This window comes from Dendrobates tinctorius, unplaced genomic scaffold (assembly GCF_039654945.1).
Source record: "Dendrobates tinctorius isolate UK_male_01 unplaced genomic scaffold, ASM3965494v1 ptg000046l, whole genome shotgun sequence".
NCBI classification, from domain to species: Eukaryota; Metazoa; Chordata; class Amphibia; order Anura; family Dendrobatidae; genus Dendrobates; species Dendrobates tinctorius.
In genome coordinates, this window is record NW_027361714.1 from 28,497,684 (window position 1) to 28,511,537 (window position 13,854).

At 42.8% G+C, this 13,854-nt stretch overlaps 1 protein-coding gene across 13 annotated transcripts in view; it reads right to left on the minus strand.

Annotated features, from left to right (window-relative positions):
- PTPRK (protein tyrosine phosphatase receptor type K) overlaps positions 1–13,854 on the minus strand; it is a 445,942-nt gene that overhangs the window by 265,448 nt on the left and 166,640 nt on the right. For all 13 annotated transcript variants that reach the window (XM_073575792.1, XM_073575782.1, XM_073575786.1 and 10 more), the window contains exon 5: positions 10,255–10,370. In XM_073575792.1, the coding sequence (XP_073431893.1) occupies positions 10,255–10,370 (116 nt within the window). The remainder of the gene's footprint in view (positions 1–10,254; positions 10,371–13,854) is intronic.

A 13,854-nucleotide genomic window follows, 5' to 3' on the forward strand; every position in this document is an offset into this window, starting at 1 on the left:
GGTTCTCCTCCTATCTCTCCGACCGCTCCTTTACTGTATCTTTTGCCGGTTCCTCCTCCTCTCACCTTCCCCTTACTGTTGGGGTCCCCCAAGGATCGGTTCTAGGCCCCCTCCTCTTCTCCTTGTACACTGCCCCTATTGGTCAAACAATCAGTAGATTTGGTTTCCAGTACCATCTCTATGCTGATGACACCCAATTATACGCTTCTTCTCCTGACATCACGCCAGCCTTTCTAGAAAACACCAGCGATTGTCTAAACGCTGTGTCTAATATCATGTCCTCACTATATCTGAAACTGAACCTGCCAAAGACTGAACTCCTGGTGTTTCCTCCCTCTACTAATGTACCTATACCCGACATTGCTATTTCTGTGTGTGGCTCCACTATTACTCCCCAGCAACAGGCCTGCTGTCTTGGGGTCATACTTGATTCTGAGCTTTCCTTTGCCCCCCACATTCGATCACTGGCTCGCTCTTGTCATCTGCACCTCAAAAACATTTCTAGAATTCGACCTTTTCTTACTTTTGACTCCGCAAAAACTCTTACTGTTTCTCTTATTCATTCTCGTCTGGACTATTGTAACTCTCTTCTAATCGGTCTCCCTCTTACCAAACTCTCCCCTCTCCAATCTGTCTTGAATGCTGCAGCCAGGATCATATTCCTCACCAATCGCTACACCGATGCCTCTACCTTGTGCCAGTCATTACACTGGCTACCCATCCACTCCAGAATTCAGTATAAACTTATTACCCTCACCCACAAAGCCCTCCATGGCTCAGTACCACCCTACATCTCCTCCCTTGTTTCAGTATACCACCCTACCCGCGCCCTCCGTTCTGCTGATGACCTGAGGTTAGTATCCTCAATAGTCAGAACCTCCCACTCCCGTCTCCAAGACTTTACACGTGCCGCGCCAATTCTTTGGAATGCACTTCCCAGGTCAATACGATTAGTCGCCAATCCCCACAATTTTAAGCGTGCCCTGAAAACGCATTTATTCAGACTGGCCTATCGCCTCAACACATTAACCTAATCTATCCCTGTATGGCACAGCCAAAAGTTTTACCATAACCAGATTTCCTGCATCATGTTCCCACATGCTTTATGCATCCATTAGCCCTCTGTGTCTGTACTGTCACACACTTTATGGCTGGTTCATACAATCAGGGCAACTGTTACCACCCACCTTTCGTGTCTATCTCTTTCCTCATAGACTGTAAGCTTGCGAGCAGGGCCCTCATTCCTCTTGGTATTTGTTATAATCTACTGTATGTGATTATTGTTACGCTGTAATGTCTATTGTCTGTACAAATCCCCTCTGAAATGTAAAGTGCTGCGGAATATGTCGGCGCTATAAAAATAAAATTTATTATCATTATCATTATTATTATTATTATTATTATTAATTACCTTGTTAGTTTGGTTGGTGTATTGCCATACACCACTACTTCCCTCTTCCCAGGCTGGGGGAGCGAACAGACTGAGGGTGGATTCAGGAGCTCCGCAAGGTACGTGGCCTTGGCGTCTTCACCATTAGAAGTGATCCGGGGAACAGGGATAGATATGGTGCCCGTAGCATTAGGGACAGGGAAGGAGCCCCTGGTCTCGGGATACCAGACGACAAAGTTATGACAGCGTGTATGCAGTGTAGGTTGTCAAAGTACGCTCACTTTATAGGGAGTGATGATTATAACCCTTCTTTGCACTGCCCTGATGACTGGAAGCAATAGGCTAAAGAAAGACATACTTTATTTTCTACCTGTAGCCACTGCTCCAGTAAAATTTAAACGCTATTTACCTGCAGATTAACACTATATCTGCATGTGAATAGTGTTTTTAGATGTAACAGGTTCCCTATAAATGATTATTGCTGTTTCAATAAAGGTTGACCCTTTCAAGGGTCAATGCAATAATTACCAGCTTACTTTACCCATAATAAAGTTTTCGGCCCAAAGTCCCAGCAGCCAGATCTCTCTTTTTTCTTGCCTTTTCACTGCCTTGAAAATGTAATTTTCCTTTAGCAGCAGAGAACAAACACAACAGGAAGTGGGGATTGGTCTACGTCGCTCTGCTTCGGCAGCAATGGGACAATAGCAGGAGCAAGGCATGCTAGAAAGTGAGGAAAAGTACCTATAGTGCTGGCAGAATGCTGATTAAGAGGGGCACCCATTGAAAAAAATGTGAATAGCAAATTACAGGCATGAGAATAAAGGCAGTTCCTGAACTTATTAGGACTCTATGTACAAGAAAAACTAAAATAAAAAATAACAAAATAAAAAAAGTGTTTCTTAAGCTTTCTTGGATTACAGGTACTTCACTTTGCAACTATGTGCTCAATAAGTATAGGTCTCTAGTGTTTAAGCCATTGATGGTTCACAAGTTTTTAAATCTGTGATATTCAATAGCATTAACATTATACAATCATTTCAGTATCCAAATTTACTTAGAATGAATAAAATCCTAGTGTAAAAGAAAAAAAATAAAAAAAATAAATCAAACTTGACATGAAGAGTACCTGCAACAAACGTCTGAGTGGTGCAGTAGTCCAAGCCGTACACCACCTTCTATGGGAACTAAATGATTTTACATAAGAAGCAATATAAAATAATGCTGCATAACAAGTATAATGAAAAGCGAATATGTATCATATATTGCATATATTAAATACCTGCTACACATAATTCATATTATAAAAGCATCAGATAGGTTATGTAAAAGCGTTACCGTCACGGGCAATCCCTTTGGTTACAAAAGCTAAACAACTTTTGCAGTAAAGTGGACATCATTGCTCACTTCCCACCAAACCAGAAGACATTTGACAAGATTTTATTACAGCACAGAGTAGGAATTATTTACTGCATACAAGTATGTTGATAATCAAAGCAAGATCAGTATGTGGTTGGCAAAGAAAGCCTAGCAGGATGACAGGAGAATGATCATTTGCTGTCATTGCGGAGGCGGAAATGATAAACAAGGAAGTGGTGGGACAGAATGCGCCGCAGATGGATGGGAAGGAGAGGAGGTTATTGTCTAAGGCTACAAACCTATTTCCCTGTAACTTGGAATAAGAAAAAAATATATATGATTGGGCCTATATTTTAGGAGAAAGACTGAAAAAAACCTATAAAGTAAGGCTAATGTCAATGTAATGTTCTGTTTGCCTACTTACTGGGTTGTCAACAGTCCAGAAAGTAAAGGGCACTCTTTTGCCCTGTCCGGAAAAAAAAAAAAAAAAAAAAATTAGGGCGTCCGTGATTTTTTTTTTTTTTTTAACGCTGAAGAAAACCTAAGTCAAAATAATATCATGTCACAGTTTATGCTGCCGATGTCTCATCAGAATTATGGTCTGAAGACATGGATACCTTATAGTCAGAACTATTTATCATGGCTTTCCAGGTTCTCCATAAGAAATAGTCTGCCCATGATTTTTTATAAGGTGTCCAGAAAAACGTGCACTCAGATTCAAGTGAGCATACACGGAACGCTGAGTCATTGCGCAAGCGCGGGATCGGCTGGGAGATTGCGGTGACGTAGGGAGCAGTGACGGTACGGAATCATGATGCGATGGGCATGGAGAATTTGAAAAGGCATGTGACTGACCGTGACTGGAAAGCGAGAGATCCCACACCCCTTTGACTGAAACAGCAGGTATGTGTGGCCAACAAAGTATAAAAAAAAAAAAAAAAGTGTTTTTTGCTATAAATACTGGGACGTTTTGCTTGAGAAAAGCATGTTTGTGATGCAGTGTGCATCATTAACAAGACCTGGTGGGCAGATTAATAGCAAAAAAAAAAAAGGACATCACCGGTTCCCTTTAAGTTCACCCCCCATACATATTAGACGAATGTCAGCCAACCCAGGCAATATTAACAGGTTGGGCTTACAGACTAATGTGGATGGGGGCCTCGCAAATTTCCTATGATACATGATGTTGAAGAAGAAAAAGATCCGGCATGTTCGATTTTGGAATAAGTTGCAATATTAAGAGAAGCTGCAACACGATAGGAGTCTAGGAGGGATTCGCTTGGAGAATAAAAGAGCTCAGCAGAAGGAGCACTCCATTTTATGGAGGATTCGAAAGACAGCTGCTGGCCAGATGTTTGTTTAGCCAACAGCCTTGTCAAGTGTATGGAGGACTTTATGCATCGTGTTGATGCCAGAATTGATGCCATTGTTGGTTCTGTCATATGACAACCCAGCAGTTTCCATCATGGTGTCCACCATGCGGTGCTATTTTGTAAAGATCACTGCAAGATCTGCAATGAAGTTTCAACGCACATGCGAACACCGCCTTACTTGGTAGATTGCAGGATGACTAATATTCTTGGTATAAGGGTCTCTTGCCTTCATTTGATTTTCAGCATCTTCAACTCCAACGACTAGAACAGTCTCCCCATAACTTAAAGGCCATTTTACACTCTGAATGCATGGCTTATCCAAGTACACTATATAATATTCATCTACAGAAGATGTGAGTGAAGTTGAAAGAAGATGAAAAAATATCCAACGATCCTTCAGACTGATTATATAGTGCACTTCTAGCAGTGCATCAGGAAAGCAGCTGGCTCTGGAATCTCAAAAGGAAGCCCACAAATCTGACGAGAGTTGACTCAAGCACAGTCAATTCAGGTCGTCTAAATTATCCCCATAATAAGAGTTCCCGTGACATAACAAGGTCAAATTATTTTACACATTGTCAACATATAAAACACAAGATTGTGCTTTTTCGCTTCCCAATATTAACAGTAAGGCTTATATCCTCCCGGAGGCCGTCACACTTCTATATTTTCGGTATGTCAACACCTTAACACTTCCATCCAGTGTCATGTCAAAAAGGAAGAGGGAAAAAAAATTCTCAACTGAGGTTGGCACTCAGATATCTGGCTTTATGTAACAAAAATAGGCAATCTTACTCCACCAGGGGTTAACCCTTCAATTCTTGGCATGCTACTTCACTAAACCCACTGTCACGCTCGCGCCTTGGCTGAAAGGCGCGAGCTGGGGGTTTGTGGCCCCACTGTATCACAAATCAGACTACCCTGGAAGGGGCGTGACTACGACAGCTACCTTGGTCTTCACTGGAGCCTCTGATGGTGAGGTCAGGCTTGTGTGGCAGATAGCTGTCGGGTGCCACTCCAGGGTGGTGTCTGGCTGTGGCTGCTGGTCCCACTCGGGGACAAGTCACTTTGACAGAAGCTATAGACAGGCAGGCGGGTAGACACACCTCAGGCACGGCTGAGACACTGGGCAAGAAGGCGTGGCTTGGAGACACAGGACAGGCGGGCACGGCTTGGAGACACAGGACAGACTGGCGTGGTAAGAGAAGGGGCAGGTAGGGACCTGTTCACAAAGCAGGTGCAGGCAGGAGGAAGTGGTGTTTGTTGGAACAGGATTTGGATCTGTTCACACAGGAGGTGCAGGTATGGATTTAGGCAGGAGTGTGGAGTAGGCAGAGCGGCTAGGGAGCCGTGCAGGCAGAGCGGCTAGGGAGCCGTGCAGGCAGAGCGGCTAGGGAGCCGTGCAGGCAGAGCGGCTAGGGAGCCGTGCAGGCAGAGCGGCTAGGGAGCCGTGCAGGCAGAGCGGCTAGGGAGCAGATGCACAGATAGAGCTGCAAGGGTGCAGATTCACAGATAAAGCTGCAAGGGTGCAGATTCACAGATAAAGCTGCAAGGGTGCAGATTCACAGATAAAGCTGCAAGGGTGCAGATTCACAGACAGGGAGGACACAAGGAAAGATACAGCAGGGAAGGACGCCACGGACAAGGAGAAAGGGAGATTAAGGTAGGACAGAGTACAGACAAGGTACTGGGACCAAGACTCAAGGGCCAGGATATTCTGCCTCCTGGCAGGTGGACAGAGAAATGCTAGGCAAGGTACCAAGACACAGGAATACGCAGTAAGAGCCTTCAGAGAAGGCAAGACATAGGACAGGGCCTGGCTGGCTCAGCAGCAAGGAGCTAACTGAGTTTAGACATTGCACAGGCAATGTTTCAGTGGATGTGGCAGGGTTAAATAGTCCAGGGCTCTAGGTAATTGGTCAGGGACCAATTAGCCAGGTGCACCCTGACTGCATAAGAACCAGAGCGTTCAGGCACCGCCCCCCTATACACAGAGTCAGGAAACATGGAGAGCAAGCAGGAAAACAAGAGGCATAGCACATGGAGCTCAGGACTGGCAACAGACAGAATTCACAGCATGGCTTGAAGCACAAAGTAAGTTGGTGTGCGGGGGATGGGAGGCCATGCAGTGATGCCAGCAGGGTTGTTACACCCACTCACCACTTGCATTTTCTCTCACTTTTCTACTTTACTCCATTTGCTCTTTTTCCACAAATGTGCATTATCCACTGAATCAATTCATTACAATAAGACCATGCACAATAGTTTCTTGGTGTAAGATGATAGCCCATTTTACCACCCTGTCAGATCAAGAGCATTAATTTGCCTGGACTCCCATTACACACTTGATTAGGCTGTCGTTTTTGGAAGTTGGGTTCAGTGCTGCAGTGGTGTTTCTAACACCAGGTGCCAGCCCTTAAACTCTCCCTCAGACACATCTTCACCTTTTTTTTGTTGTTATGGCGCCTTCTTGGTGACCACAGTCTCAAGCTCTCAATGCAAATCTATGAGAGCTAGAACGAGGCTCTCAAACTTACATTGGAGAGGGACCTTTGGCTCGCTCCAGCAAATATTGGAAGCAGATGGCAGAACAAATTGCTGGAGACCGACAGAAGTGGCAGCTATAACAAATTACAGTAAGATGCCGGAACGTGAGCATAAGATGAGGCAGGGGATTTTGATTTGAAGCACCACTCCAATCCTCTTAATATATTGCAGTCATAATATAGCACTGTGTACTTACAATTGCTCATTTTACCCTTCTACCTAGCCAATTCTTCTCTTTTCCATTAGGTCTATGACATCACATGATTAAGAACTGGTTAGCCGAATCCATATAAGCTCTATGTAGAAGCAGGAGATCAGTTTTCTCTGCATGATTCACAAGTGAAAGCAAATGTCCTCCAGGGGGAGGAAGGAGCAGCTGGGTCAGAAGTTATAGAGGGGAATGATAACAGCAGGGACAAGAGACTTCCTGTTCTACATGGATCAAAGAAAATATAAGAATTAGCTGAGCAGAAAGGTAAAAAGAGCAATTGTAAGCAGGGCTGTGGAGTCGGAGTCGTGGAGTCGGAGTCGGAGTCGGTGCTCATTTTGGTGGAGTCGGAGTCGGAGTCGGTATAAAATGGACCGACTCCGACTCCTAAAATATATAATAAATTGGGTACAGTAATTCAATGCAGGATGTGCTGAATATTTTTTCATAGGAGTTTGGGAAAGTTATGAAATGTCATATAAATGACTGTTCTATTCCTGATCTAAGGCTACATTCACACACAGCGTTTTTCCTGTGTTTTTTGAGGATACGTTTTTCAGCTGCAAAAGCTGATCATCTTTTTAAAAAACTGCATCACCTGAAAGGTTTTTGAGCTCATAGATAATGTTTTCAATAGCAAAAGCAGATTAGAAATCTGCTCTATCAATTTATCCATATCTGTCTATCCATATCGTATCTGTACCAAAAAGAATGAAAACCGGGTAGTACACCAATATATATTCTGTTCTATCTAAATATCTTGATTATTGGATCATAAAAATGATTAAATGTCTGAGGTTCACATTGTACTACAATAAATTTTTCACTTAAATATAAGCAATATGTGTGGGAGTCGGAGTCGTGGAGTCGGAGTCGGTGTAAGGGAAATTGAGGAGTCGGAGTCGCAGGTTTGGCTTACCGACTCCACAGCCCTGATTGTAAGTACACAATGCTATATAATAAGATGACAGAAATATATTGAGGACAAAAACTTTGATGGGATTTAATTTAATCGTATGAACATGTATTTCAACATCATATAAGAACAAAGAACAATAAACAGTGATTGAAAAGAACAAACGAGCAAAAATCAGAGTCAAATATCAAGGTTTTTTATATATGCAATAACATTGATTTCTACACTGGAAATGACATTCTTGTCACCAGTATAAGATCTGAGGGGACACTCCTCAACAATGTTTGACGATCAGCTCCACAGTCGCAGGCAGGAGAGTCAGATTTTCCCCACTTATGCATAAGATCTGCACAGACACCAAAGTTTGTTCTGATATGGTTCAGAGTAACCCAGGTTTTCCTTGGTAGATTGAAGCCTGGCGGTGGATTTTGTAAGTGAGGAAACATTTGAAGCTCACCATCTACTGCACTGATCGAAAGTTCTCGCCATTTCTCTTCTAAATTGAAATCATGTTCATACAGGGTAATTGTGGCTCGGATGGGTGGGTGTCTTGATTTCAGTCGCTGTATTTGAACATCTTGGATATTTTGATGTATCGGGAGATTTTCTTAATTAAGTGCTTTAGTGTATTCTTTAAGTAGGAGCTTTTGTCTTCACCGGTTTGCAGGTGCAATATGGTTCAAGACAGGTAACCAGGGGACGAGCATAGATCTGATGGCACCAGATATTATGAGCATAGAATTGTTCAGCTGGGGTCCATTGCATTCACATGACAACTATTCAACCATACTGGAGCACAATATTCTGCGGCAGAGTACACCAAGGCAAGGGTAAACGTTCTCAAGACAGGTGTTGAAGAACCCCAGGAGGATCCACAAAGTTTCTGAATATTATTCCGTGCTTTCAGTTTCTGATGGGAGAGCTTCTTTACATAATTTCAAGTGGTCAAAAGAGGTGGATAATTTATCCATTTTACTGACAACTTTGTTTCGATATCCATTAATATGTGCAAGTTTACCTCAACCACCCCATAATATTATCACGTGTCATAACCAGGTCAGGCCAGAGCACGCCTGTTACATGTAAACCCATCTAATGTCACAGCTAATAGTGATGACATTACAGGAATTAAGACACCTAACACACAGTAGAGCTGAATACAAGAACTATTTTTTGTTGTTTGTAAGCTTCTGAGGCTTACATCTGTTTCAAAGAACGCCTATAAGTTTCAAATCACCTTTTTTGGTTTTGCTGAAATGGAATGTGATCCCGGCCCCGTTATGCTCATTGCTCCGCAGTGTGTACTACACCCACCCACTTTAATTGTGAGAACCTGATGCAATCCACAGCTGTCAAATGGAATGAATTCCAGCCGGCTCCTTCACCAGCCAGAGAGCTCTCGTGTACGGAGCAATCACATATCAAATCATCCACTAGGGATGTCTCTGCAGCGAGACGGAAACACGGCAGATTGTTTCCGGACGGCTAGCAGCTATGATATGATTCAGGTATATTAAAGCGAACTGATCAGAAGAAAGGGACGGCCAGCTGTGTGAGCCCATAGAGTCACAGCTTTACCCCAATAATATATTACCATATGCCATCTACCCCATGAAGAGGACACAGAACATATTCACGAGATTTCCGAGAGATATGTGCTAAAATATCAACATATAGTCACCAGGGGTCTTGGGGTCATAGCCCACCAAAAACATCTGCATAGAGTTTGGCTGTTGACCCAATGTTGGCGTGGGTTCTCTCTAGGTTCTTCGATTTACTCCCATACTGATAGGTAATTTAGTTTGTGAGCTTCTAAGGGGAAAGTGATGGCAATGTTAAACGCTGCACAACATATTAGCGCTATATAAGCAAACATAAAAAATAATATGTAAGTATGGGGCAATACTAAAAGGCGTAGAATAACAGGATAACTATTTTATAGTTAAAACCTAAAATATACAGAAATGAAAAACAACTGAAAACTATTTCTACAGGATGAGCTTAAAGCGCAAAAACACGAAAGTCTGGAGATTAGCAATTTGAGTGCGCGGCCTTAGTCCGGAAAGGTGTGGTCCTCCGGTGGCAGCTGTCCATCACTTCTGTGCCCAGTATACCCGACTGCATCCTGCACTTACCGGGCTCCAATGCAATGCATTGTGCAGTAACATCATGGGGCATAGTAGGCTAAAATGGCAGGTGTAGAAGTGAAGACCAGTACATGTAGTATATTTTTCTTTACACTGACATGGTCCTCATGTTTCAGTTGAATGACCCTTTCCGGAAGTGGTATATATATGCCACCCAATGTGCTCCTATAGGGTGCAACAGTCGCATTGCCATCACTGATGTCACAAGTAGTCTTGGGAATTTTAAACTTGCCGTACACGTAATGAATATTCGTTTCTTTAGCTAATGAACAATTTATATTTTAAGTGAACAGAAACGTGGAATGATTGTTTCTTACCTGAAGCCACAGCTTGTTGTTGACGGCGTCCCGTCCAGTGGCAATACACTGAAATGTAGCATTCTGACCGGCATTCACCTCCACATCTCCCAGTCTCAAGAAGTGAGGGGATTTATCTGTGGCACAAGAAACAATGGAGGCATATAAGTCAGCTGAGAATATCTCCGTCCCTTGGGAGTCCCACCACATCGTCATTCATATAGGCGCTTTATTTGTAGGGAGCGGCACTCCGTTACGTACCATAAATCACATTAAAATGTGCACTGTGAAATTATAACCCAGAAGGTCATGGTTCGGGCATTTCTTTTTTTATTCATAGCCATGCCTGCTGTGGTTTGGGCTACATAGACACTATACACATGACTGCCGTCACACGCCATGCACCCGCTTGTGTCTAAAAGCCCTAAAGGGGCGAATAAGTGCACCTAGGTGTTACCCCAATCTCCTGCGCTTATCTGTGGCCCAGCCTAAAGATATAGTGGAGCTTCCAGCAGCTTCAGATATCGTTTTATCAAAAACATTGGAAACATTTGTAAGGATTCGGGCTTTAAAACTGTCTGAAATTAAGAAGATATTACATTATTCTAAGTAAATAACAGAAGGGAGAAACTGGGAAAGAAAAAACGCAATAGGGTCTTATCCGGTGACAATAAGGTGACAGAAAATGGGGAGATACACTCACCCTGTTAGGTTGCTGAATGGCAACACATAACGGGCATACAACAGCTGGTGCACAGATACCGAACAGGGAAAAACGACCCTGAATGTAAAGATGAGAACGGAAGGCAAGGACAGTGATACCAGCGCTGGATGGGCACCGAGCATCATGTGTCATTCCACCGCACCAGAACTCCGGGACCACGAGTGCTCACACCACTAGACCAGAGTCAGCACGGGAGCAGGGTATAGGTTTTTTTTTTTATTTTTATCGAGGCCAAACATTTAGTTCAAGAAAGGGTTGTCCTAGTAGAGGAAAACCCCTTTAAATATTTTTTTTTTCCCCAGAAATCAGAAAACTGTATACACCAATTGTATGGCAAAAATATAATGTGAACCTAGCCTTGGATAGTCGCTTTAAAGGATTTTTCTGGTTTAAGAAAAATCTGTGGTCATTTTATGTATTTGCAGAGTGCTGAATCATGACAGTGGGCTATTTGCACACCGTCACAATACCTCTGTATTCACTGTGGGAACTCACATGGCCACATGTATACAATTTGCATTCTTGGTGTCACGTGCCGACTAGCCTCATTCAGCATCTCTCAACCAAAAAAATGTAAAGGGGTTGTCCGGTCTACAATGACAAGCCTGCAGGCACTCTGTGTGACTGCTTATTTGTGAATCCTACCAGCGCACGCACCGTGAACTGGGAGGATTTGCCAGTCTCTGCACTAGGAGAGGCGGTAGATTATATGACGTGCATACTTCCAGGAAGAACCTGTCTAGTGGCCGTGGCCTCACTCAATGCACACCCACTTGACTCGTTCTGGACACAAGTATTCATATCGCATACTTGATCACCAGAGAACCCTTCTAATTTTTTTTTTATGGAGAGAAACTGAGTGAGCTTTACGCCACACGTGACCACAAGTATGCAAATCATAGACGTGCCATCACACGATCGCCCTCATGTACAGGTAAAATAGGGGAAACGTGCCAATTCACGCAACACATGCTGTCACAATTCGGCATTTTCTTCTTAGACCGGACAACCCCTTTAAAGAAGGACAGATACAGCTATGTGCCAGTTATTGCCACAAGCCTACAAAAGTGCTGTAGTTATAGGATGATTGGTACATGGCCATTTAGTTGTACTAATAGAGCAATTCCAAATTATTATTTTTTTTTTCCAACAGTGCATGACATGTATAACAAATGAGATCTTGTTGTCTCCTAGCAGAGAATGTAATTAAAAAGGTTTCATTAGTATACTGCCCTGTCCTAGTAATTGGTAGAGATCAATACAATTATCGCTAACTGAGTGCATATAGTCATGAGTGGCATTCAGAAGTACCATGTACAAATGGTACTTCAATAGTTGCCACTTCATGGTAAAACAAATAGGGAAAAAGAAAATTAAAGGTCTTAAAGCTTTAAACATTAAAAGGACTGCTCAATAAACATTTATCGCCTAACCATAAGATAGATAATAAATGTATGATCACTAGGGGTCAGACCCCACAAATCTCTAGAACAAGGCGCACAAATGTGTGAATGAAGCAGATGTCATGATCCGTGGGTGTCCTAGTGGTCGGATCCCAGCAATTATACGTTTATCACCTATCGGGGACATAGGAAATATGCAGCTTATGAGACAACCCTGATCGGGTAATTGATAGCCTGTTTACATTGGCCTATAATCTAGAAACTAGCATTCCTGGGGATGCTTGTTTCCAAAAAATAATCTTTTGCATGTATAAAACATGAGGGTTACACAGTACATTCTCATGACTTGAAAAACCTAACAAAAAGTTCCGATTCTGCCAGGGGGAATAAAATATATTACATCTCTGCATTGCACAGTATTGTAGAAGGAAGCAATACAATGGTAAAAACACAACCAAAAGGGCATCTGTAAGGCTGGTTTCACATTTGCGTTTTTTAGCGCTGGAAAAAAACGCATACGTGCGCATGCGATTTTTCCCCTATATTTAACATGGGTGCGCATACCTGCGCACTTGTAAGCGCATGTATGCGATTTTCATGCGCTGCGTTTTTTTGGGGTGTGCGTTGGTATTTTCCAGACGCTGCATGTTGCATTTTTTGGCCCTTGAAAAAATCGCATGCGCACGTATGCGCACGTTTTGCGCTAAAAATGGCCATTATAGCCTATGGATGCGCATACGTGCGCACTGGCATGCGCAGGTATGCGCTTTTTTAGCGCAGCGTTTTTTGGGTGGTGTCCACTTTTTATCCTAGTTAGAATCTTCTAAAGTCCAAAAAAAAAAGGCTATATAAAGGAGGTGCCTGCCAAAACTCTGCCACTACTACACTAGACAGATTGAAGAGCAGACATTCAACCAAGAACCCATTATATCAGCGAAGAATGTGAGTATATTACATTATATGCCTGTCCTTTTAAATTATGTATGTACTAATGATTTTTATTATTTTTACATGCAGTATGTCTTCAGAATCGGAGTATTCCCCATCGCGGCAGGAATTGGCGCAAGCAGACCGTGAGGTGATTATTTTCGTGCATCTGGTAAGTATATCTGCTGCTTCTCCAAATCTCTTACGTTTTTTTCAACTTTCAGACATCGTCATCATCATCTGCGGACGGGAATAGTGAGGGCGAACAGCAGGAGCAGCGAAGCCAAGTCCCGGTGGTGATACGTAATGTAAGTATCAAATGATTTGTAATGTTTTTTTTTTTTTTTTATCTTCTATTTTTACTCTTTTTTTTTTTTCTTTTTTTGTAACTTTTTAGTCAATTTAAATTTGATTATTCTAATGAATGTGTTTTGTCTAGGTTCCACAACGGGATGAAGACGTCTACCTGGATAATGAGCAGCTCATCAGCCTGGTCCAGGAGCGTTCGCCGTTGTGGGACAGCCGTGACCGGCTGTACAAGGACAATGTGGTGACACGGCGGCTATG